The 23,698-nt window shown below is 38.0% G+C and overlaps 1 protein-coding gene across 3 annotated transcripts in view; it reads right to left on the bottom strand.

Annotated features, from left to right (window-relative positions):
* Positions 1–4,548: 4,548 nt before the first annotated feature.
* zfhx3b (zinc finger homeobox 3b) overlaps positions 4,549–23,698 on the bottom strand; it is a 132,314-nt gene continuing 113,164 nt past the window's right edge. For all 3 annotated transcript variants that reach the window (XM_028443351.1, XM_028443349.1, XM_028443350.1), the window contains 5 exons: positions 17,181–17,317; positions 16,625–16,825; positions 14,264–14,387; positions 8,566–14,016; positions 4,549–8,088 (listed from right to left, as the gene is read on the bottom strand). In XM_028443351.1, coding sequence (XP_028299152.1) covers positions 6,353–8,088; positions 8,566–14,016; positions 14,264–14,387; positions 16,625–16,825; positions 17,181–17,317 — 7,649 coding nt within the window. In that variant the 3' untranslated portion in view covers positions 4,549–6,352. The remainder of the gene's footprint in view (positions 8,089–8,565; positions 14,017–14,263; positions 14,388–16,624; positions 16,826–17,180; positions 17,318–23,698) is intronic.

Genomic DNA, 23,698 nt, shown 5'->3' on the forward strand with positions numbered 1-23,698 from the left:
TTTGAAAAAGGATTTTGAAACTTCACAATATGTGTTTTAAAAAGATGACTTGGCAAGGTGCATCAGGGAGCAAAACTGATTCTTTCTGAGGGGGCCATGTTAAGCTTGTATTAAAATTTTTAAATGATAAAACTGTAAAAACCTTGAAAAAATATGTATGTGCATAACATTAACACAATTTTCTGTATTTTTTTTAAAAACAACATCAAAGACAAAACTCATAAACTATGTTGAGAAAGGCATTTGGCATTCTGATTAGCTGAGTGTTTGCCCTCAAAATCTTTGGAAGTAAAAGTAAACATTGCCAGTCAAAAAAAAAAAAAAAAAAAAAAAAAAAAAACTTGCTGTGCTTCAGGCTAGTTGTTAGCAATAAGCCGAGCCTGAGCCAGGCTTTTTAAAATAATCTACTTTTCTTATTAGTGAATGCCCTTTAGGTGCATACTAAAGTCCATCCACATTAAAGAGTTCATTCTAAAATTACCTGTAACGTGCAGATGTAGACTCAGATGTCATTCCGATTCTGTAGAGTTGGATATTAAGATATATTTTGTTTGTTAGAACACTTACAAATAAAAAAGTACGTAAAAAAAAAAAAAAAAAAAAAAGTCGAATTTCAATGTCGACATTTTTTACGGCCACTGAAGAAGAAAAAAATATCTGAGGTAAAAAAAAAAAAATCCAAAAAAAATCAAGAACTTCGAGTAAAAAGTTGAAAATCGATGTCAACTTTTTTTTTCATTATGCTGACTGTTTGTGCAAAATGCCTGCCCGCCAGTTTGAGGAACTGGTTAAACTATAATTTAGAATAATTACGAATGACTGTTACTTCAAAGTGAAAAACGGCGACTCTGCTTACATGCTTCCTCGTTAGTATGATGTCAATATCCCTGCTTGGCACGCAGGAGACCGGGGTTAAATTCCCTGATGGGGAGAACATGTTATAGAACATGTCATTTGTTTGGATTATCTTACCAGGAACTAACAGTTCTTGTTGGTTCTTACCAGGAACTAACAGTTCCTGGTAAGAACCAACAAGATGGTGACTTGTACCTGCAAGACGGCTCCATAAAAATGGAAAAGATTTAGGATGTCCAATTGTGTCCTGGCTTACAAAATCCTAATGGATAGGATTATGGTAAGTATAGTTTAATTAGTTTCTCAAACAGGCATTTTGTACAAACAGTCAGCACAATGGAAAAAAAAAAAAGTTGACATTCATTTTCGACTTTTTTGTTTAAGTGCATGATTTTTTTTTTTTTCTTCAGTGACAGTGATTTTAATCTTTTTTTTTTCTACCTCAGAAAAAATTCTCGACTTTGGTTTTCAACTTTTTTTCTGAAGTGCATGAGGTTTTTTTTCTTTTTCTTTTGTGGCCTTAATACTCTTCCATACTCTTGATACTGAGCTTGAGAACCCTGATCTTTGTAGTCTAAGATGAGTAAAAGGTTACACAAGTAAAACTTCAACATTCTTGCAATGAACATCAAATAATGGCATTATGATTACACAAACATGACTAATTGTTCTAAACCCCCAAAGCCCCCGAAAGATGAGTCCAAACCAATGACATTTATGCTCATACTTTTTTTAATGTATCACAATGAGCAAGAAACATACTTGATGAAATATTTTCAAAGGAGTATATTCAATTACCATCTACAATCAACTTAACTAGGACAACAAGGTTTTGTGACAAAAGTTTCTTTAAAAGTCTGAAGTTCCATGTGGTTGTATGTATGTTCGTTTCCATGTAATTTGGTACAGTTTGGAAATCTTCATATAATTACAGTAACAAAAAAGCTAACAAGACTACAGTATAGAAAAGACATCAAGAACAACATTTTTGGTTTAACTTGCTCTTTTTTGTACATTGCAAGGCTGTATTTTCTACCCTCAGGTGGGCTGCCCGGAGCCACAGACCCATGCTTATGAGGCTCGAAGAGGAGTACTTAAAGGAAACAAAAAGATCAACACAAAGCATAAAAAACATTGTGGCACCAGAAGTCACAAAAGGAACATAAAGCTCCAAGTAACAGTTCATCTTTGAACTTGGAGCAAATGGTTGTTTGGTTGTTAGTTTGGTTGTAAATTTTGGTTAATTCGCTTATTTAGTGTAACTGACAGCTCTAGGAACCCATCCCCTCTCAATGATTTCTATATTCAGAAAAAAAGGAACCAACAAGGAGAGGGGTGAGCCGCCATTTGACTGGAGAGCTTTGCTCGTCAACGAGAGACAAGCACAAAGAAATGAAATGGATAGCAACATGAACTGGAAGAAATGAAGCAAGCATCTCCGTCCACCCTGTGCTAAAATCTGGAAAATGTCGATCAAAGCGCAGAGGCAGAGCTGGAGAAAGAAAGAACAGACAGACAGGAGAAAGAGGCAGCTGGAGCCACTTAAGTTCAGTTTCATCTAAGGAGTTTCCTTTGTGAGCCACACATGTCCATTGGTTCCAAAGTCCATCCCCGTTACAAAGTTGACAGTAATCAAATAAAGAAGGGGTTGTTAAAGCTGTTTTGAGCCTGTCTTTGGCTCCCATGCCCAGTTTTGGTTTGCTCACAGCCTCTTGTGTCTTCCCAACACAATCTCAAAAGCTTCCCAGAGTCCTTTTCAAGGTTTCAACACCTTCTTCATCTCAGTTGAAAAACAAAACAAAACAACAACAAAAAAAAAGTCGTGCTTTTAAATATATCTATATCTGTATACAGGTACAAGTTTGTTTTCACAGTGGGCAAAAGATGACCTTGAGCGCAAAATCTTGTCTTTCACTTGTTTATCAAAAATTACGTTTTCCAATGCTAGTCAGTGTGTCCACAATAACACCTGTTCCACAATAAAATATACAGTTATCTGTGGTTTCATTACATGTCCTTTTTGTTTTAACTGTAATAAGCTTTGGCCACATTTGTTATTTTATTTAATGTAACTGCTCAGTGAGTCAATATTATTGTTTTAACATCTGATCCCCATCTTATAAATTACATTTTATTTAAATTTCAGTTAATCGCATCCGGGTCAGTGGTTCAGTTTTGGTGTGTAACAAAAAAACAAATATAAAAGGCAAACAATGAAAAATGTAATTGATGCTGGCTCATATGAAGACAAAAAACAAAAAACATACAACCCCATACGCAAACCATGCAAACACAGTTTTAATGCGTCGACTTACGTTCAGTCTAAATGAAGAAAAAAAACAATGTTTTTGGAAAAAGTAAAGCAATACGTATCTTTGAGACAATAGGTAGAGGGAACATATCCCACATTAAAGTGGCCAGGTAATATTTGTTTCTCAGTATCAGCAATTCAAATTAAAACTAATGTTAATTTATGGATTTAAAATGTAATATACAGACATTAATATAAAATACAAATCAACAATACATGTTCAACATTGTCTGAAAAGACAAAATAAACATATTTAAGAAAAACTGTACAACAAAATCTTTGAATGAAGATATTACATTTTATCGACATAATTTTAGGGAAACTGAATTTGAGGAATTACAAATTTGAAACCCTAACCAACTGACTTAAGAGCATGTTGTGGTATTAACACCAAATCATTTTTCTTTGCAAAACATAGCACTTAAATAATATTTCGATTGTGTGTTTTTTTTTTTTTTGTAAAGTGTATAATAGTGGCCAACAATTTATGTTTTCATAAATTTAAATAAATATAGGGTTTGGGAAAAACATAGAAAAAATCAATTAAAAGAAGTAGGGGCATCTATAGACAACCATTTCTATTGCAACAAAAGGAAGTAGGTGATTTCTTTGGACATGAAAAATATCCTATTTGGGACATTTTTAAAATATCTCCCATCTTTCCAGAACTAACACTTTGGAATAAAGATATCTCTCAACAACCTGTAAGCTATGTGTGGAAGTGGCACCCAGCGGACAAAAGACGCATCACTAAAAGACCTCTTTAGGTCTGGAATGGGGATGGTGGAGGGGTGACAACACTCCAGTAAGACCATTATTTCCCTCTGAGACTAATTTTGAATGGCAATAATGTTACTAGACCTATGAAACGCATCAGTACCAGATGTATTATATACATTTTTGGTAACCACTATTACTTGCTTAACAAGTGAAGAACAACCTTAACTGGATGGAGAGATTTTCAGCAATGTTCCATGCCAGCACAAACAACAAATGGAGGTCAACGACCAATGATGCAAAAATTTACAGTCAATGATGCAACAGTTTACAGTCACTTTTATAACGTGGAAAAAAATAGATTGTGACAAATAAAATCAATCAAGTAAAACAAGATCAGTCCTTGCTTAAAAAAAACAAAAAAACATTGTGATATTTGGAATGCACTGTTTCTTTACAAACGTTATAGATCATTGGCTTTAAACATTGGTCTATTAAAAAAAAAAAAAAAAAAGAATCAGCAAAATGTCCTTTGGAACAAATATTCACAGTCGTCAAAGTTCCGTTTTTGCAACAAGAAAAAGAAAAGATGTTGCAGAGGCAGGAAATTGGTTTATTGTTTTTAGTTAAAGCTTAGCCAAAAGCAAAATTAGCATGCATCTTTTTTCTTCAAAATTCTACATTAGCAGCAAAACGTATGTCCTTGAAGACAAGACCTTATACATTTTCTTGAAAAAAATGGTCATTTTAATGTGACAAAAGTCAAACAAAAATTAATAACCTCTATCTTACAAACTGCAATGGCTCTGTAACGGTGCTACTCCACAATGCAAGGACAAGGGCCCTTTTGGGTTTTTGGTATTTACGTAAAAAAGCCACCTGTTTGCTTGCAAATAAGCAGGAACGGCAACTCTGATGCGTACTCCTCTATCGTTTAAAACTTTGTGTTCTTTCCTCTAAAAACAGCAACAAATTCTCAAGTATAAAGAAGCCTCTTTTCTCATCTTTATGCACCAATGGTGAAAGTGTTCGATCTTTGGATTTCCTTTTTGTTTTAAAGCGTATGAATTATTATTAGTTTTCTTTTTCATTTTCATTTATGACAACATAAATTGTCAAAATGAAAATAAAGACTGTAGCCACGAGACAAGAGGAAGAAAAACCCTGTGGTGTAGTGTTCAAACCCACAAACACAGGAGAGTAGAGTGAAATAAGTGCAAAAAGAAGAACACAAAGAGTGGGAAATAGGATTCAAATAGTGATAAGTGCATGATGGTAACAAAAATTTTAAATAAATAAATCTATTCAGAATTTCACAAGGATCAGATTTGTTTTGGCCCCTACAAAACCAATTGAATATTAGATATTTTTTAAATCTGAATGAGGATCCTGGGGCCTTTAGGTTTCCCAACAAGTTAAGAATAATACATATATTAATTTCATGTCCCTAAATTTTACTGTTGGAATGGCCGAGACAACATCAAATGAAGTGTCATAAATTGGACATAACAAAAGCTAAATGTAGACAAAGTTGGTTTAAACCTACCATACTTGTAAGTCATTTTCAATGCATCATTCTAGTTAACACCAAAAATCCTCATATCTACCATAAATATAGAAGGTTGGTTTTTCCTATTTATAAAATTTATTGCAGGAAAATATGCCTGCAATGGGGATGTTTGGGTATAGCGGGATTTGTGATTTGCCAACCTTTGAGTGATTTATTTTATCCATTTACCATTTTTAAATGCCCACAAACAGTGCCTTTTTGTAATCTATATCAACATCAAATTTTTAAATCAAGTTTAAAAGGAATAAAATAAAAAAAAAAAGTTCATTTCCATTTTGAAAAAAAAAAAACATTTTAAAACATGAAATTCTGTAACAGAAACACACCTGTGAGCTGTTGACCTGAGAATAAAATAGACATTACCTTATTCTTTTACTTTTGCAAGCCATTGGTATCTGAATGCTTAAACAGCAAGACAACTGACAGACTATTCTCCCATACAGTACATACTGGCTTTTTGTGACTGTGACATGAAGTAGGAACGATTACATAACAAAAGGACAGCTTGTTGACTCAGTTTTCTTCAAAAACCTTCTTGGGCCATTATCAACTTTGAGGCAGTCCACTGCCATTCAGTACAGCATTCCACAACCACAACATAACTGCAGGGAACATCTTGGTTCTCACAATTGATGCGCATTAAATGAAACAAGAACAAAAAAAGGAGGAAAAATAAAAAATAAAACCAGCATGTTGATATGGGAAAACAATCCACTCACATTTAAATTTTTGGTTACAAGCTTTGGAATTGCAGTTAGTCTTTACACATCTTTTTCTGAAATCGGTTTGTATACTTTTAATTGTATTTTTAACATTGCTGCTTTTTATATTTTTCTCTTTTGTAGTTTTTTTGGTCTTTTTTTGTCTTTTTAAAATAGTGTCCATCACTGAAAGCTCTTTCACAATCTGATGGAGTCTGTTCCTACACTAGCAAGATTACTACTACAACTATTACTGTCTTTGACAAAGCCTGGCTGTTGCGGCTCCTCTGCCATCCTGCTGGACCTGTCTGCTGATTTCTGACTGCTGTCAGAGTCAGACTCGTCGGTAAAGACGTCTGTTGGTATCGAGGTCTGAACTCCTGAGGTGCTCAATGAACTTGAGGTAACCGTTGAAGGTGAGGATGCTGGAGGAAATGAGGATGAAGAAGAGGGACTAGCGTTGGGCTTCCCAGCTAAAGCTCTGGAAAAGGGGGCCTGGGACCAGGGTTTGCCGGCAGCTGCGGTGTTGAGTAAAGTAGAAGATGAGGAACACAAGGAAGAGGAGACAGCAGAGGATGGTACGTTGGGAGATGTTGTTGATGGAGGACTGCTGATGGGTTGAGTGGCAGACTGCGAGGTAGATGCGGTGTTAGGACTGGGGAAGCAGGCTGAAGAGTGAGGTAATAAACTGGTAGCGTGCTCTTTGGCATTTCTGACCGATCGCTTGATTGTTCTATGTTTGTGCAATGCCGATTCCAGGTGTTGACTGAGCGCTTTCTCCCCATCCAACGTAGTGTTGCAAGCCAGGCAGTCGTAAAGATTTCCAGCTGCAACACCGACGCCAACAGGGACACGCAGAAACATATCTTGCAGGTTTGCCACAGACTGACCAAAAAAACAGTTTGATTTAAGATGGGTAACCGCTGTTTCTTCTTTGGTGAAAACAGCTTGACACTTGCGACATGCCAGTTTGTACTGCACCTTGGGAACAATGTACTGATCCAAAATAGGATCCGCAGCTTTGCCATCTACCCTGCTCTGCTCAGAGGGTACTTTACTATGAGAAGACGAGGAGGAGGATGTTGAAGAAGAGGTCTGTGGTTCATTAATTGGGTTGCCTTTTGCCTCTATTTTTACTGAATCTTTGGCAGAATCTTTGTGATCTCCAGAGGTTTGGGGGGGAGCAGGATTTTGGCTTGACTTGGGTTGCTGGATCTGTTGAAGCTGCCGCTGCTGCTGCTGTAGTGCCTCCTGCAAGCTCTGCTGATATTGCTGGTAATGCTGCAGTAGGGACCCTGGAGACAGGCCCATCAGTGCTTGTGACAATGCTGGGTTGTAAGGAAAGAGACTTTCCATACCATACATTGGTTGCAGATAGCCACCTTGGAGAGCCCCATGAATTTGTGGGCTGTAATATGGGGAAAAGCCAGGCATAAAATATGGTAGAAACTGGTTTGTGAGAAGAGCTGTGGGATCCGATGCTAAAGCAGCCTGTAGAGCTTGAAGCTGAGCAGGGTCTACCACATACTCCATTCCAGGTGTAGGCATGGAGGTGGCAGGGACAGCGGTGTCTGGTTTTTCCTTTTTGGCGCTGGCAGCAGAAGTAGAAGGGGCAGGAGTACTTCCTGTTGACGATGGAGTTGCTGGCTTCTCTGGCTTTTCCTTGGTTTTCTCCTTTTCTCCTAACCGCTCCTTATCATGTTCTTTAGGGGGTTCAGATCGTGAGCCAGGCTGGGGAATTGAAGCAGTAGAATTGCTGGATGTTAAAGTGGTGTTAGAGTTGGAAGCAGACGTCTTGGTGTGAGCTGGAGTGGATGAGGCAAGTGATGATGAAGAGGAAGGCTTGTTGGGCAGTCCTGAAGTGGGGAGGCTCGGTGAGGGAACACTGGCACCAGGCATGTTCAGGAGGTTTGAAGGTTTAGGTGGAGTTAAAGCTAGAAAAACACAAAAAATACAATGAATAAAGCAAGCATAGTCAACTATTCACACACACACACAACATTTAAAACACTATTTTAAAATTGTGTGTAGCTTTGGTTTACAAGTTAGTGGGAATAATTAACTTTTATTACTTTAGTTTCCATATTTATAAAAGTACATACAAAAAATACATTCTCTGAATTCAAGCCATCCCTGAGGAGCAGTGGTCAACCACAGTGTAGCTCCCGAGAAGTACTAGTCCACTTCTTAATATATATATGATAATTATTAATTATACTCATGTTGACATCCTGAGGGCGTCATGGGGTTGTATGTCATGTGCCCTTGATGTTATACTTGTAAGTCCATTATGTGTCTTCTTAATATCATAGTTTTAAAATCTCATTATCCTCTTTAAACTATGTGTATATGACAAATTTCCCATTCGGAAAGTTGTATAAATTAATACACATTAACATATGATGAGATACCTGAATTGGAGGAATTAAAGCTGGACAGAGAGGGGCTGCCAACCCCTGGCAATAAGACAGGTGGAATGTCTTGGAGATTTGGATATGCCGACTGAAGATTCAGAGCCTGCATTGCAGGGTTATCAAACAATCCCGGCTGCTGCATTGCCTGCTGCTGTGCAAGCCCTAAAACTTCATTGGCCTTCTTGATGCGGTCCATCTCTTGCTGGGCCATAAGTTGGCGGACAGTGGCTGGGTCAAAATATTCTTTTTCTTTATCAATTTGGCTGCCAATGGTGTCCTTCACCTTAGAAATGTGTTGCTGGGAAAAAATATGGTCACGAACTGAGAGGCGAGCACTGTATTTCACTCCACACAAGGTGCATTCGGTCTTCGGCCCCTCGTAGGATGTCTGGTTTATACCAAAGTGCTTGGCCATGTTGAGCTTCGCCTTCTTTTCCTTGGCACGAGCATTTTGAAACCACACCTGTACAACTCTCTTTGGAAGTCCAATATCATTGCCAAGTACCTCACATTCCAGCATAGTGGGAGTCCTGTAGTCATTAAAACAAGACTTTAAGAGTTTAAGCTGGAGGTTTGTCATCTGCGTTCGGAAGCGCTTTTGGCCAGGTCGATCTCCACTGTCAATGCTTCGGCCAGAAGTTCCAGGACTTGGTGAGCATGGGTCAGCCAGGCTAGACGTCTCACTGTGGTCAATTATATGTTCGTTTTCATAGTCCTTTGCATAATAGCTTGTTGCAGGGCTTACAAGCCCAGAGGAAATCTGGTCATCATTTTCAAGGAGGGCGGCTGAGCCTCCAGACTTAGACAGGTAGTCACAACTATTTTGGTTGTGCTTTGGATCAGCACTGTCATTGTCAGCATTGGCCTCATCACCTGTAGTTGTATCCGTGATGGCCGTATTCACAGAGGAACAGTCATCATTGTCAAGTTTGTTCTGTTCAAAGCTAAGGTTTACAGATGACATAGTTGCACTCTCAAAGTCTTCCATTCCTTCAACTTTAATTGATGAAGGGCTTAACAGGCTTCTGGGAGACAAATCCATACTTTTGTTTACTGGTGACAAAGAGGATGTTTGTCCGTCACTGTTTGGAGCAGTGGGGAGTTGGGAATAACCTGATGCTTCTAGAGCATCCAGTTTTAATTGCATGGTCTCCTGCTCTGGTAACATTCCAGTGAGAGCCAAATTATATCCAGCACGTTTGGCTTCATGCCAGTGACGAGAACGAATATGTGCCTCAAGAGCAGTCTTTGCTTTGAAGAGGGCTCGACAGAAAGGACATCGACGATGAGCTTGAGCTGGCCCTACTGCTCTAAACTGGCCTTTTCTCTCTCTTGCTCTAGTATTCTGAAACCACACCTGCACAACTCTCTTTTTTAATCCTACCTCATGAGCAATGTGGTCCAGCATTTTACGTGTAGGATTGGAATCTAATAAATACTTCTGGTAAAGGATTTCAAGTTGCTCAGGTGTAATTGTGGTTCTTAGGCGCTTGTCCCTCTGTGGTTCTTCACCACTATTTGTGCTGTCATTTTCTCCAGGGCTAGTGTTTGCTTTTTCTTCTAACTTTCTCTTTAGTGAGTTCATGGTAGACGTTGGGGTGGATGGAGAGGTGGCAGAGCTGCTAGGTATCTGAGGAATTGCCCCAGAAAGTAGTTGACTAGCCAGGAGAGGGTTGCTTGGATCAAAAAGCATGAAAGGCATGTCAAGTGGACGATCAAGGAACTGAGGGTGGATGAATTGATTCTGCACAGAAAGAAAGTGTAATTGCTGGTGTTCCTGCCAGTGCTCAAAAGAGGGAAAGCCAATCTTACACTGCTCACATTGATATTGAATCATTTGTTGTGCCAACTGTTGTGTGGCAGAGGTCAAGTGGGGATTGAGGTTCAAGTGAGAACTTTGTGATGAAGCTTGGCTTGTTTGGGGTGCAGACTGCTGCTGCTGTTGAGAAAAAGAAGAAGAATGCTTGATAGATTGTGAAAGATTTTGAATCTTTTCTTCTCTCTGTGGTCTATGTTGTGCCTCGACCAGGGGTTGGTGCGCAATTTCCTGCTTGATCGATGTTTGGTTTTCCCGTAATTCTACAGAAATATCGGGCAACTTTTTGGGTTTCTCATCAAGAAGGTTTGAGGTGGTTGCTGGTGATGCTTCTTCTTTTTCAGCAGAAGAGAGGTGTGAAAACGCAGAAGTCGAAGGTGGCAGAGGACAAAGACTTGAAGATGAGGGCATTGGAGTATGACAAGAAGACCCAGAGGGAGTATAACACTCATTGTAAAAATCCACTGAATCCTCATTTTGGCTGTCATATTGTCCTTCTTCATCTTCATCTTTGTAACACAACTTCTTTTGGTGTTTGATCAGATCAAATATACGTTGGAAAACAAGACTGCATTTCTTGCACTGGTAATTCAGGTTAGATGTGCGAATGTATCTGTCATTTGAGAGTTCTCTTCTTTCTCCCTCTTTTGCACCCTCACCCTGATTCTCATAATTTTTCCTTGCCTTTTGTCGAGCATTTTGGAACCACACAACTATAACACGTGTGGGAAGGTTTAGAAGGTTAGATAGCTGCTCAAATTCATCATCTTTTGGGTAGGCATTGGCATCAAAAAAGTCCTGCAAAACCCTCAGCTGGTAGTCCGTAAATCTTGTTCTTGATGATCTCTTACTCCCATGTAAGTCATGTCTTTGAGGCTCAGGAGAAGGAGGCTTGGAATCAATTTTGGTGTCTTCCAGGGTAGTTGTTGGTGGATTGTTAAAATTATATGGGGAGTCTTTATTACGCTGTCTTTCTTTAAAGAGAGTGTTTCTAAACCAGTGCTTTATGACTTTTTGTGGCAGCCCAGACTTGTCTGCCATCTCCTTGATTTGCTCTTCATTTGGTGAATTATTGATGTCAAAGTATTGTCGTAGAACCCTAAGCTGGTCATCAGTTATGCGTGTCCGTGGCCTCTTGTTTTGTTGCTGCTGTAGCATGGCTGGTGTGAGTTGCTGTTGATAGAGCTGGGCTAGATCTGATGCCAGGCCTGACTCAACAGATGGCAACTGGGAGGGCAAAGACTGGAGAGACATTGGCTGCATCATTAGTGGTGAAAACAGGGGCAAATCCATTGGCATAGGTATTTGTGTCATTTGAACTGGTGACTGTTGTGGAGGTACAGTTGGAGGTGTAAGTGAAGCTGCAGACACAGGAATATTTGGCGTAGGTGCTCTTTGGGGTGCAGGTGGAGGTGGAGGAGGAGGCGGAGGAGGGGGTGGAGGGGGAGCCGGAGCAGCCTCTGGTGTAGGAGGTCTTAGTGGATAGAGTTTATCATATTGCTCTCTGTATTCCTTGGCAAATCTCTCAAGGGATCGAAATGGAAAGAAGGCCTGATGGATGTGTTCCTGGTGACTCTTTAAAATCAGTATGTTTGAAAACAACTTGCCACAAGCTTCACATTCCAATTTCTCTAATCCCTCAATTGGGTCCACCACCCTTGTTATTCCACTGGGACCACTTGTTCCTGTAGGTGCAGCTATCTTTTTCTGAGCTTTCTGTTTGTTTTCATTAAACTGAATTACTAACTCAAACCCAAAATTTTCCAGCAGGGCTTTAGTTGCATTTCCTCGAGCATCAGATGCAATTCTTGGTGGAGGCAAGCCTGTATCATGGTTTAAGTTTATTGAAACATGCTGGATGTCCTTTTTGTTATTCGGCTTGCTGTCTGTGGATTCTTTGTTTAAATGGTCTTCATGTTTCTCAGTAATATCTTTCTCTTTTTGCACTTCTCTGTCTTTCTCACTCTGAGAAGATGAGGGTTTCTGCTTTTTCTCAGTCTGCTGAAGAAGAGATGCACTTTGCTGAAGCAATGACATCTGTCCCTGAATCTGTGAGTGGGACTGTTGCTGTTGATGTTGCTGCTGAAGGTGGTGGTGCATCAACTGCTGCTGTAGGCAATTCTGTTGTACTTGCTGAGCTGAGTTTTTTAAATCTTCCAAGAGTGAGGACATTGAGGATCCTGCTAGTCCCAGTGCTGAGTTACCAATGTTGATCTCTGGGTTTAATTGAAATTCTGCTCCAGGGATATAGAAGGGGAACAGCAACTGCTGCTGTTGTAGGGGAAGAAGTGCATCAGTTGTCATTGGGAAGTGCTGCAGAAGTGCTGGGTTGAATAGCTGAGATTGTAAAAGTGCAGCCTGCTGTTGGAGCTCTTGTTGAAGCTGAGCTTGTGCTTGAGCTTGTGCCAATTGCTGTTGCTGCTGAAGCTGTTGTTGCTGCTGGCCCCTTGCTGAAAGAATGTCAGAAAACTTGGTCTTTTTGACTTCATGGTTTTCAGATGGCGAAGAATGGCAACTTACAGAAGAATTGCCAAGACTTTCTCTGCTCTTAGACTGGTTTATTTGGTTTCCTCCAAGTATATTGTGAGCCGTTTGAGATGCTGACGTGTTGTGGTTGGTAGAGCTTGAGGTTGAGTTGCTGGCTGGGCCTGGACTAGGTGTTGAAGTGCTCAGGCTGGATCCTCTACCACTTAAACCAGGAGTACTTGAAGAACCAGTAATCCCTCCTGCTGCCTCAAGTTTTGCTGCTCTTGCCTTGGTTTGGTGCAAAACAGAGCGCATGTGGATTTCCAATGTTGAACTCTGACTATATGCCACATTACAAGTGCTACACTTGAATGGTTTGTTGTCAGGACTGCTAGTGGGCTCTGGTTGACCAGTAGTAGATTCCTGCAAGGCCCTCTTTACCTTATGCAAGTGGGAGACAGAGTTATAGTGAACAAGAAGAATGTTCTTTTGTGTGAAAGACTCTTTGCATACTGTGCATTTAAAAGGACGAGATGGATCCAGAAATTTCTCCATAGTGAAATTAGGGCCCTTTCTAAATGGTAATGCACGCTTAGGTTCAGATCCACAATCATCCAACAGGGATCCAGAGTCACTGCCAGTTGGGCTTTGTTTTTCCTCTGGGTCACTTTCCTCTCCTTCTTTATCATCTTCTCCTAGGCCTCCATGCTCTTCACCAAGGGTGGGATCACCCATTACCATCATGTCACCGTTCATCAGTAATCCTCCATATAGCTGCTGGATATCTGCTTCACTCAGCTCCAAGTGGCTGGTTTCTAAATGCTTCTTCAAAGCCTGGAGAGTTCTGAAGCTTCGCTGGCAGAGGCAGCACATGGTGGCTGCTCTAATTACATGATACTGTGAATGCAGTTGCAATTTCTCGACAGTCTTAAAGGCCAAGCTGCACTGGTTACAGCGGTACTTGTAGACATGACGATCTGAAACTGGCAGTTGCGCCCTTTTGTTATGAACTTCATTGAAGTGCATTTGAAGGGAGTTGGATGACTTGAAAACTTGATTACAGCCTTTCTTCCAGCAGAGAAATCCTGTGGCATCATCCCTTTCTGATGCTTGATCTTCCGAAGGTGACTTGCAGGCATCAGCTATTTCTGAAGGGATCTCTGGATCTGCATATGTAAAGAAAGGGGCAAATAAAAATGTACATTAACTAGATGAAGCTAGAAATAGAAGTATTTCAATTGGGTTTTTTTTAAATAGAACATTAAATACATTCGTAAATAGCAGCAAGATTAAAGGTAAGAAGTCCATATTTTAATTTGATGGGAAATGTTCATTATCTGCCTGTTTAAGTTTTTGTAACATCAGCAATGAACAATGTAACAGGAAACAAAATCATTTATAACAGATACTAACCAGTTTGCTTCTTTGCATCCTCAAAGTTGGAGTTAGCTGATGCATGAGGGGTGCCTTGGGACTCTCTGTCTGGACTGGGCACAGGTATAAACATGCTTGCTGGTAATGCTTCAGTAGCTGTTACCTGAAATAACAAAAGGGCATAGACTTTTAGGTGTGTCATCTTCTCGAAATGTGACAAAATAAAAACACTTCTGTCCTCGCATTACACAGTACTACACAGTTCAAGTGAAGCAGTAGGGGAAGCATGCTTTTTCTGAAGCCAGTTGAAGTCAATATACATTAGTATGAAGATATTCTCTGGTCACATTTGTTGTTCGAGGAATTGAATGATCTGAATAATAATAATAATAATAATAATAATAATAATAATAATACCCTAATTTGCTCCCATTGTTGAAGTTCTGTTCATTATTCATTTTGATTCTGAATTTTTTGGTAATCCCTTTATGGGATATTAAATAATAACTTACATAGAATAATGAACAGCAATAGCCTAACAACAAACTCAAGTGAGAATCACTTAAACACTGCCCTTTTTTATTCAAAATAAAAAGTATTTCAGTTTTTTCAAAAATATATAATGCTATCAATTGTTAGCTTCATACAGTATTTATTCATTAATTATGACTCTAATTAGAGAGAAAAAACATTGTTAAACGGCTCTTGCATGTCATATGGTCCATAGGTCAAGTTTGAAAAAAGAAAAAATCAACTACCCCTTGCAACAACAAATGATTCACTGGTAAATGCAACTGTAAACAATTTCTATAATTTCATCAAACAATTTAAAGGTCTGGTCACACATTTACAAATAAGCCTTTTTCTGTAAGTCATATTATGGTTTTCTTTTGCCAATGAAATTAAGAAGTATACAATCTGACTAAAACTAACGAGAGACGTACTTTACTGCTTTTTGCTAACTGCTGTATTAATCAATTACAGGAAAGAGCCAAGTATCCCAAGTTCACTTCATTAGGGCTGCCTAATTAGGGAATATATTTCAAAATGCTATCATTCAGTCAAACCCAGAATTAATGAATCACAATTATTTTCATAGCACATATTGTACATGGACATGAAATGAGATGGAGGAAGAGTCAGGAAAAGGAAAAGAAGGGAAACCGAAGATAATGTATCATTGTGCATGCGAGCAAATTATTTTAGATTTTTTTTCTTATAGAAATATAGAAATAATTACGTTTACTTTCATCTGAATTCACCCCTTACAAAAAGGTACAGGCATTATTATAAACTATGTTCCTGTGTGGACTACAATATTATCTTTCATCCCCTGCTGTAGCAGGTCATTTACCTTGTATTCTCTGTTAAATAAAAAAAAAATATTGCTATCTTTGAAAATAATGTGCTTGCCATTTACTTTTTGAGATGGAGCTAAAAATCTTTAGGATGTAGAGAGCATTGCTTTGTTCAGTGATTGTACAGCACAAGACAGAAGATAACAAAGGTTTGCTTTGTGTCTGAAAAGAAAATAAAGACAAACAATTGAATTTCACTAGGATAAGCCTTCAACAAAGTAAAGCAAGACATATGTCTTAGTGTACAGCATGTACTGTAGCCATTATGAAACTAACTTGAGAAAAAAACATAAATGGAGCTACAAACAAACACGCCATCATTGTCTTTCTGCATTAGATTTTGCATGTTTTCTCACTGTTAATAAAAACAACAACATAACAGTTGAAATAAGGTTGTTTGCCAATTAGTAAAAAATCAATGTTCAATCACTAATCAAAGTAACAATTGTTACCACTGACATCTGTATGGCTTTGCTGTGCCTAAAATGACTGAAGTAATTGTGGAGGAAACAAAACAACTTATGTATTAGTCAAGAGAAGAACGACTTCTTTGATAATCGTTGCATTAGCACAAATTTAAAAAAAAAGTAAATATTATGCCTTTTCAAGTTCCATTTAGCCACTATTTTAAAGTTAACAGCATTCATTAAAGTTTTTATGGATCGAGAGCAGAAAACATATACGTTTTAAGGGGTAGGCAACACTTCCAGAATAAAGTAACAGGGAAGTCACTCATCTTGGTCGCACTACTTTGATTGGCCTTGAAATATATAAGTATACATGTATATATTCATGTAAATACAGATGTATAACTAGTGTCATGATAGATGTTTGTAAAATAAGGTAACTGAAGGTTAATCAAGTTAATGATTTGAATGAAAAAAAAAAACATACATGGCATTTTGTGACATAACAAAACTGCTAAATAAAAGATTAAACAACATGCAGAAATGTTTCTAACAATGAAATGCTTATGTAAAAAAACTATCGTCATCCTCGATTTCAGGTTAAATGAGCGCTGTGCACACATCGCATCACTTACTGTAGCAATAAGCTTGTCCACACAGTCTGGTGCCACACTGTGGAGGTGTGTGAGGTGGAACTGCATGTGGATCTTGTTGTTGAGCATGTCCTGGCATAGTGGGCAACGTAACATTGGCTGGACAGAGTGCTGTGTCATCACGTGCATTCTGAGCCGATTCAGGTCCGTGTTAGTGAACTTGCAGTAAGGGCACTGGTACATCTGGAAAGCAAGAGAGACAGAAAAAAAGAAACAATTAAAGGGTTTAAAAATGCACGCTCCATTTGGGAATGGAGAACCCGCAGGTTTGTGCGTTACTGAGAGCCACAGAATCCTGGCACCCACTTCAAAGTGCTCCCATCTTTAAAACACTAACAGTTGTTTTTTTACTTTAGTCTCAATTAGCAGGGCAAAACTTTTTTCTGAGGCTTTGATGTTTCAAATTCTTGATATAGCTAACCTAAAATACAGGCGTTATTATGAACATTATTAAATCACTTTTCGGAAAAATATAGGAAATATAGTAAACATCTGAGGGGATGATTAGTGACGTAATTGTGTATTTTTTAACATTTACCTGCTCCGCAGTGACCTTTTCTGCTGTCCTGGGACGCTTTGAGGAAAGCAAACTCTCTGACGTCTCCGACCGTGAAGATGGCCTTTTGGAAGGTACTGGAGAATCAGACTGGTGCTGCTCCAGGTGGCCAGACAGAGCTAGAGATAGAGATAGAAAGCATATACATCAAGGAGAGGCAAAAGCATGGCTGCCAGAGAGCAGACTTTTTAAAGTTCCCATCAAGTACCTTTGATATGAACTGAGAACAGAACAGTGTTATTACATGTGCCCTCACAAACACACGCAGATGCACACGTGTCAGATCACGTTTCTAAAATTAAAAGAATTTTCTCTAGTAACTTTTTTTTTTCATATATTATTATCATGTCTTTATTTTTATTTTTGTAATTTCTTGCGCTTGAAAGTCAAATACCTCTTGCATAGCACTATCCAGCAACCAATGTGTACACTGCAGAGGAAAAAGTAATGGATAAAGTGGGCACTGTCCTGCAACACAATAAATCCAACACGCGCCTTCATTTCACATCTGACCTAGAAGATTGTCTAAATGGATCATCATTTGGAATTTATTTTTAAAGCGTTACAATAACTGTATTTTATGTGTACTATTTAATTCACTTAATTTTTACATTACAACATTATAAATCATTAACATTTGCATATTTTAAGTCTAAATAATAAAATGCAAAAATAGGCAAAAACTTTGAGAAAACCCTCACTGTATACAACCCTGAACGTGGGCTGATATATTCTTATTCTGCAGAAAACAAGACGCTTTCATTTTATGCCAACATTTTTAAAACACAAAAATATGCCCTTGGATTCACTTAATGCATCAGCATTATGACTGACACATTCTCATCTCTTGCTGGGGACTGAAAAAGCCTTCATTACATGACTACAAAGAAGAGTAGGATCGTTGTGATAATAGTGAAACACCTGAAGAGAAGAAGAGGTGCAGATGCCTCGTTCTTTGTTACCAATGGAAAGAATTCCGGGGGAAACTCAAGGAGGTGTCTGACCAATCCCTAACGAGCCTCTAAAGAGTTACATTCACCTTATTTGTGCAATCCTAGAAGGGCAAATTAGGAACAGAGTTCAGTTTTAAGAGATGGGTGCTTTGACAGGGGGTCATGTTAAAGCACAGCTGACCATGCTTCTGCTCCAGACATTAAAATGTCAACTCCAATCAGGACAAGGGCAATTGAGTTGATTACCCAGTGGGGGACCTGGCTTTGGACGGAGCAAGCTGCAAGTTCTCCCAGAGACACTGGAATCAGCCAGTGAGGCCCGATTAGGGTCCAGTCACAGCCAATCCTATTAAACACATCCGCCAATAAACAGAGGGAACGTTAAACAAAAGGAACCTCCCATTCCATGACATTAACCTTTCAGTCATGGCACTGTCCTCACCCATTCCTCCTTTACTCCACTTCCACTCCACAGGAACTCATCTCTCATCTATAGTCACCTCTACTTTTCAACAGGCTGTTTAACCTCCTTGAGTTTTAGATTTTAATTCTATTATATTTTTTATTGCATGGAACGTTGGTATCAGGGTTGGGGTCAATTATAATTGTAATTGCGTAATAGATCATTTATTACAATGATGGTGTAATTTACAATTGTAATTTAAAAAATCTGTTACTGTCACCATAGTAATTGAATTGTAATTGAGTTTAGATAATTGACTTTGTAATTGTAATTGACAGAAAAATGATATTAAAAAAATTACAAAAAACTGGTGAACCATGTTACAGTTCAATGTACAGTTGTACATTATTATATTGTGTTTCATATCAAGCTTTCCCACATTTTAACATTTAAAAAAAATTGAAACCGAGGAATAGACTGACACAAAAAAGGCTCAGACGCCCACACCAAAAATATAAAAACCTATATTTTCATTTATTCAAAAGCCTAACATGGTAACCAATAGATAGGAAAGAAATTAGATGATAGATATTTGTTTTTTGTATTTTACAGCTGATTTAGGACCAGTTATCATAAGACATGCTAACAGAAAGCTAACACAAGAGGAAGGTTAACTTTTATTAGGTTATTTATTTCAGGCTCAGTAATTGTGATTAATTGTAATTGAACTTTAGTAATTGAGAACGTAATTGTAATTGACCTTCTGAGGAGGAAAAAATAACTGTAATTCATAACAAATTGTAATTGGGATAAAACGCTGGTCACTGTAATCGTAAATTAACTGTAATTGAACATGGGTTGTTGAAAACGTAATTGTAACTGAAAAATGTAATTTGACCCCAACCCTGGTTAATATATATATATATATATATATATATATATATATATTTGCCAATTATGTATTCAAAAAATAATAATGAACACACATCTCTAAAATTAGATAAAAACAATAGTAACTGGCAGCTCCTTGACCATGTTTTTCTTAGCTTTGAGGTTAAGTAAGGTAACTTATAGAAACTTATTCTGAGGATAAAAAAAACGTTAGGCTCTATTCACTTACAACTATTACTCTGACAGAAAAGAAATACTTAAAGAGAAAACAAACTATAGGAGAGTAAAAGTAAATGTCAATGATAAAGCACATAGACCTCTAACAGCTTAAAAAAAATTGGCAATGAGGATGCTCCCAAAGCTGCGATAAAGCAGTAAGATATATATTTTTACAAAATGTTAATAAAACTGTGGCACAGCTTTTGCATAAGGGCCAAATCACTCTTTCAGGTACAGGTGTTTTATGTTGAAACATGAGAACTACACAACGTTTGCTCTGATGCAATGTCTCTCCAGTCACCGCCAATTACTAAACCCATAAATCCAATCAATCCTTTTCTTTTAAGAATACTCCAGCCTATCAACATCACAACGCTGTCATCCAACGACTGTATTGTGCAGAGTATGAAAACCTTCTTCAAACATGAAAAAGATCCCAATTAAAGAAAGATAAAACAGTTTTTCCACTTTTTTTCTCCTTGTAACACAGTAGAAGGGTCACAAAATACCATCTAATATATAAACAGCTGAGCGGAAAAAAATATGTCCTGAGTGATCGAGAACTATTAGAAGAAAAAAAAAAACAATATGAAAAAATTGTCCCGAGTGAACAATGACGACAATGTCAAAAATATCTGGCAACAATTAGAGGTGCTGTTTTTGTTTCATTTTTTATGTGATGCCACTGGGGTAAAAGCACAAAGAAAATACAATCACAAAGACTACTAAGAGTGTAGTATAAAAGAAAAAGTAGATTTCAATCACTACAAAAAGTTCCTCCAGAGGGTAAAGCTTCAATCCTGAGCCCTCGAAGCGTTAAAAGAGCCTAAAAAGACTTTTAAAACCAAAAAGACACAGAACTTAAGCGTTAAACCTAAGCAATGAAATCTCAGCCTATTCCATTCATACAGTTACTCCAAGACGATAACATTCCGACATTTAGAGTACAGTTTAAAGTCTGTAATGAATGTTTCCATGGCAACTTATGAGTCAAAATGAGGAGAGTGTGCAATAAACAGTTTTACCTTTAAAGAAAATAACTTTAGTTGCTTTAGTGACAGATGTCTTTCCCAACTTTACCTCTATGAACCTGTTTCAAACCCCGATCTTACATTTGTAGGATAAACAACTTCATCCACTCAAAGGCTGCAATATGTCCTTCATCTCTAACATGAAAGTCAACTGTCATCATCACTTCCAAATGAGCTTATTTTGTATAAATAGCACTGCTTTTATAGGCATGCATTATTTGTGTGTATCTGATGAGAATAAATACTGCGCATAAATCAAATAATAATTTATTACATTATTGCATGATCTTTAATGGTATTGCATTTTGGAAAAAAATATTTGCTTTATATTTCCAAATCAAACAAGGACCAAAAGATTATATTCCGTGAGCCATTTTGGCAAAGAATTGGTAAATCCTGTCATTGATCTTAAGATTTATTCACCTGACCTCTTTTGCCAGGTCCTTCGACACATGGCCCTCATCCACGCAAACCATCTAATAACAGATACATAGAGAGGGTTTTTATTTGAAAGCACAAGTGGCAGAGCCAGAGCAAGGGGAAAAAAAATCTCAAAGTCAATTAGGTGATTATTAATTCATGCCCCTTTTCCGTAAACCAGAGGCTTTTGTGCTGTCAAGTCCCGTAAGTGAATTGGATTTTGGCACCTTGTCTTTCTCCCTAAGCTGGACTGTATTATTCAGGCAGCACAGTGTAGTGGTCTCTGGAGGAATCAGTGCCCTGTTGTGCTTTCAAGGGGGAGAAAAAAAAATGGCTGCTGGACGGAGAGACTGACACAGCACAGACTGAATTAACCACAGCAGGTCATCTGCTACTGAAATCTTCCAGGAGTGCTGTCACAGTTGTTATTAATCTTTGTCCCAATAATTGGTTATCCATATTCCAAACTCTTACACTGAACAACATGGAAGAATGTGTGAGACGAGAAAAAACTGGCTTAATAGAAAATAATTAGTCCCAAACAAGCATTCTACCAATCACCTTAAACCTCAACCACATCATTGCATAGTGAAAGTGAAGAATTCTCATCATTTTATGATCACCATCTCACAAAGCTAAGACCTCCTGGCACCCCTTAGCTTCCCGTGCAGCAGAGAAATCTCATCTCGATATTCTAAGCTTGCCGGCCATTAATATGGAGATGGTTTGCCTCCCCTGAGCACTACAAGCCATTTTCTTTCACTACTATGCTAACAACACCGGAATATTGTATTTTTCTTTTTTCTGCATTTCAATTCAGGTTTTATTCTACAGCCTGTTTCAGCCCAGAGCAATAAAACACCATTCTGTAGGTAACCTTAGCTTCTTTCAGTGGATCCCCCCCACCTTGTATTCTACAACCCCAAAAACCTGTTTCTGACTAAATATGTCAGTTCTTTTGGAAGCAAATTCGTGCAGTCATTTCAGATTTGATTGAATGTAAAATGCCCTTTGATGGTAAACTTTGTGTACTGCACATTTTTCTAAATAGCTTCAAATGCAATACAAAGAACAGGAAATTTGGCAATTTTTGCCTGGTGCAGGGGAAAATATGTTATTGCTTTGAAATAGAAGGACACGGAAAGACCTAAGGGTGAAACAGTGGCTTAAACTAATGTCCAGTAACTTGGTGCTGGAGAAACTGACATATATGGCCAAAGGAAAATTCAGGGACTTTAAAGACATTTGGTTCCCCTTTTTACACCTTTAAAAGACTTTGATTTGTAGAAAGTAACTTTGATGTAATTGAGTGAAAGGTCGGTTTTAGGGTGGGGGAGGGATTTTATTTTATTTTCATGTTTTCGTGTTTGTGTGTTTTCTATGTTTTGTCCTTAAATTGAAAATTTCAATAAACATATGTGAAAAAAAAAAATTCAAATTTTTTTGTTTTTAACCCTCAATTCAAATACAGCTCAAACATTTTTCAATTTATTAATTTTTTAACAGAAAACAGGCCTAAACATCCGTTAAGAGCAGATATTTTCTCAAGGCCACTGAACAAGCACATGATGAGATGTTCACCTTTACAGGACACATCACATGGTGCTGGGCTTTAGATCCTCGGTGGTAAACCTCATGAACGCTGAGCTTACTGGGGGGCTCACAAACAAGGACAATTTACAGCCTATTATCCTCAAAGACAAACTAATTATAATTTGAGGGATAAAATACCCTGAATGAACGTGGCGCGAATCTTAAGGATTTCTCTTAAACCTGAGGGTATAAGAGCAAGAAGAAGTGCTTTAAATGTCTCCCAGGTTGGAAAATCAGTAACAGACACTGGTAATAATTTAATCTGTTATTAATATTATGATGGAGCATATAATTTAAAATTCCATTGATCGCCAACAGTGCATTTAGGTATATCATAATAATACAAACGCAGAGTTAGACATAACGTTGTTATATTTAAAGCTGATATCCGGAGTTTTGGAGAAATCTATGTTTATGTATCATTCTTTTGAAATGCGAAAATATGCCTAACTAGTCTTTTACTATGGTCTACTGCCAGTGGTCATTCATATACGTCAATGCATATACTCCAAGTCCCGCCTTCGTCCTATAGACCCCTATGCAAATATAGGGCCCAGCCAATAGCTTTCGACTTCCTGTAGCAGAGACTGTCAACAACAAACAGGTAACAGCAAACAGGTATCACCCTGAGCAGCATAGCATCATGGAGGAGCGCTCTGAAACTCCAAAGTTACCCATTCCACGATTGCCAACGTATAAAGCTTCTACTACAAAACAATAAACTCCGAATAATCGCTTTAAGTGTTTGAAGTATCCTCAGTGCATTTGTGGTTATAATACTGCTTGTTTCTAAATGAAGGGTTAAAGTAAATACAAGCACATTGCAGAGCAAAACAAAAAGACTGCTATGCCACAGTGCTGCATCTAGGGGATGCTAATTATCATCTTCATTATACAGATACGCATGCATAAGCAGGCCCTACTGTGGATGGTTTCACAGCTTTACTATTAATGTTTACCTGTAAATAGTTTTGAATGTTACTTGCACAG

Source organism: Gouania willdenowi, chromosome 3 (assembly GCF_900634775.1).
Source record: "Gouania willdenowi chromosome 3, fGouWil2.1, whole genome shotgun sequence".
Classification (NCBI taxonomy): domain Eukaryota; kingdom Metazoa; phylum Chordata; class Actinopteri; order Blenniiformes; family Gobiesocidae; genus Gouania; species Gouania willdenowi.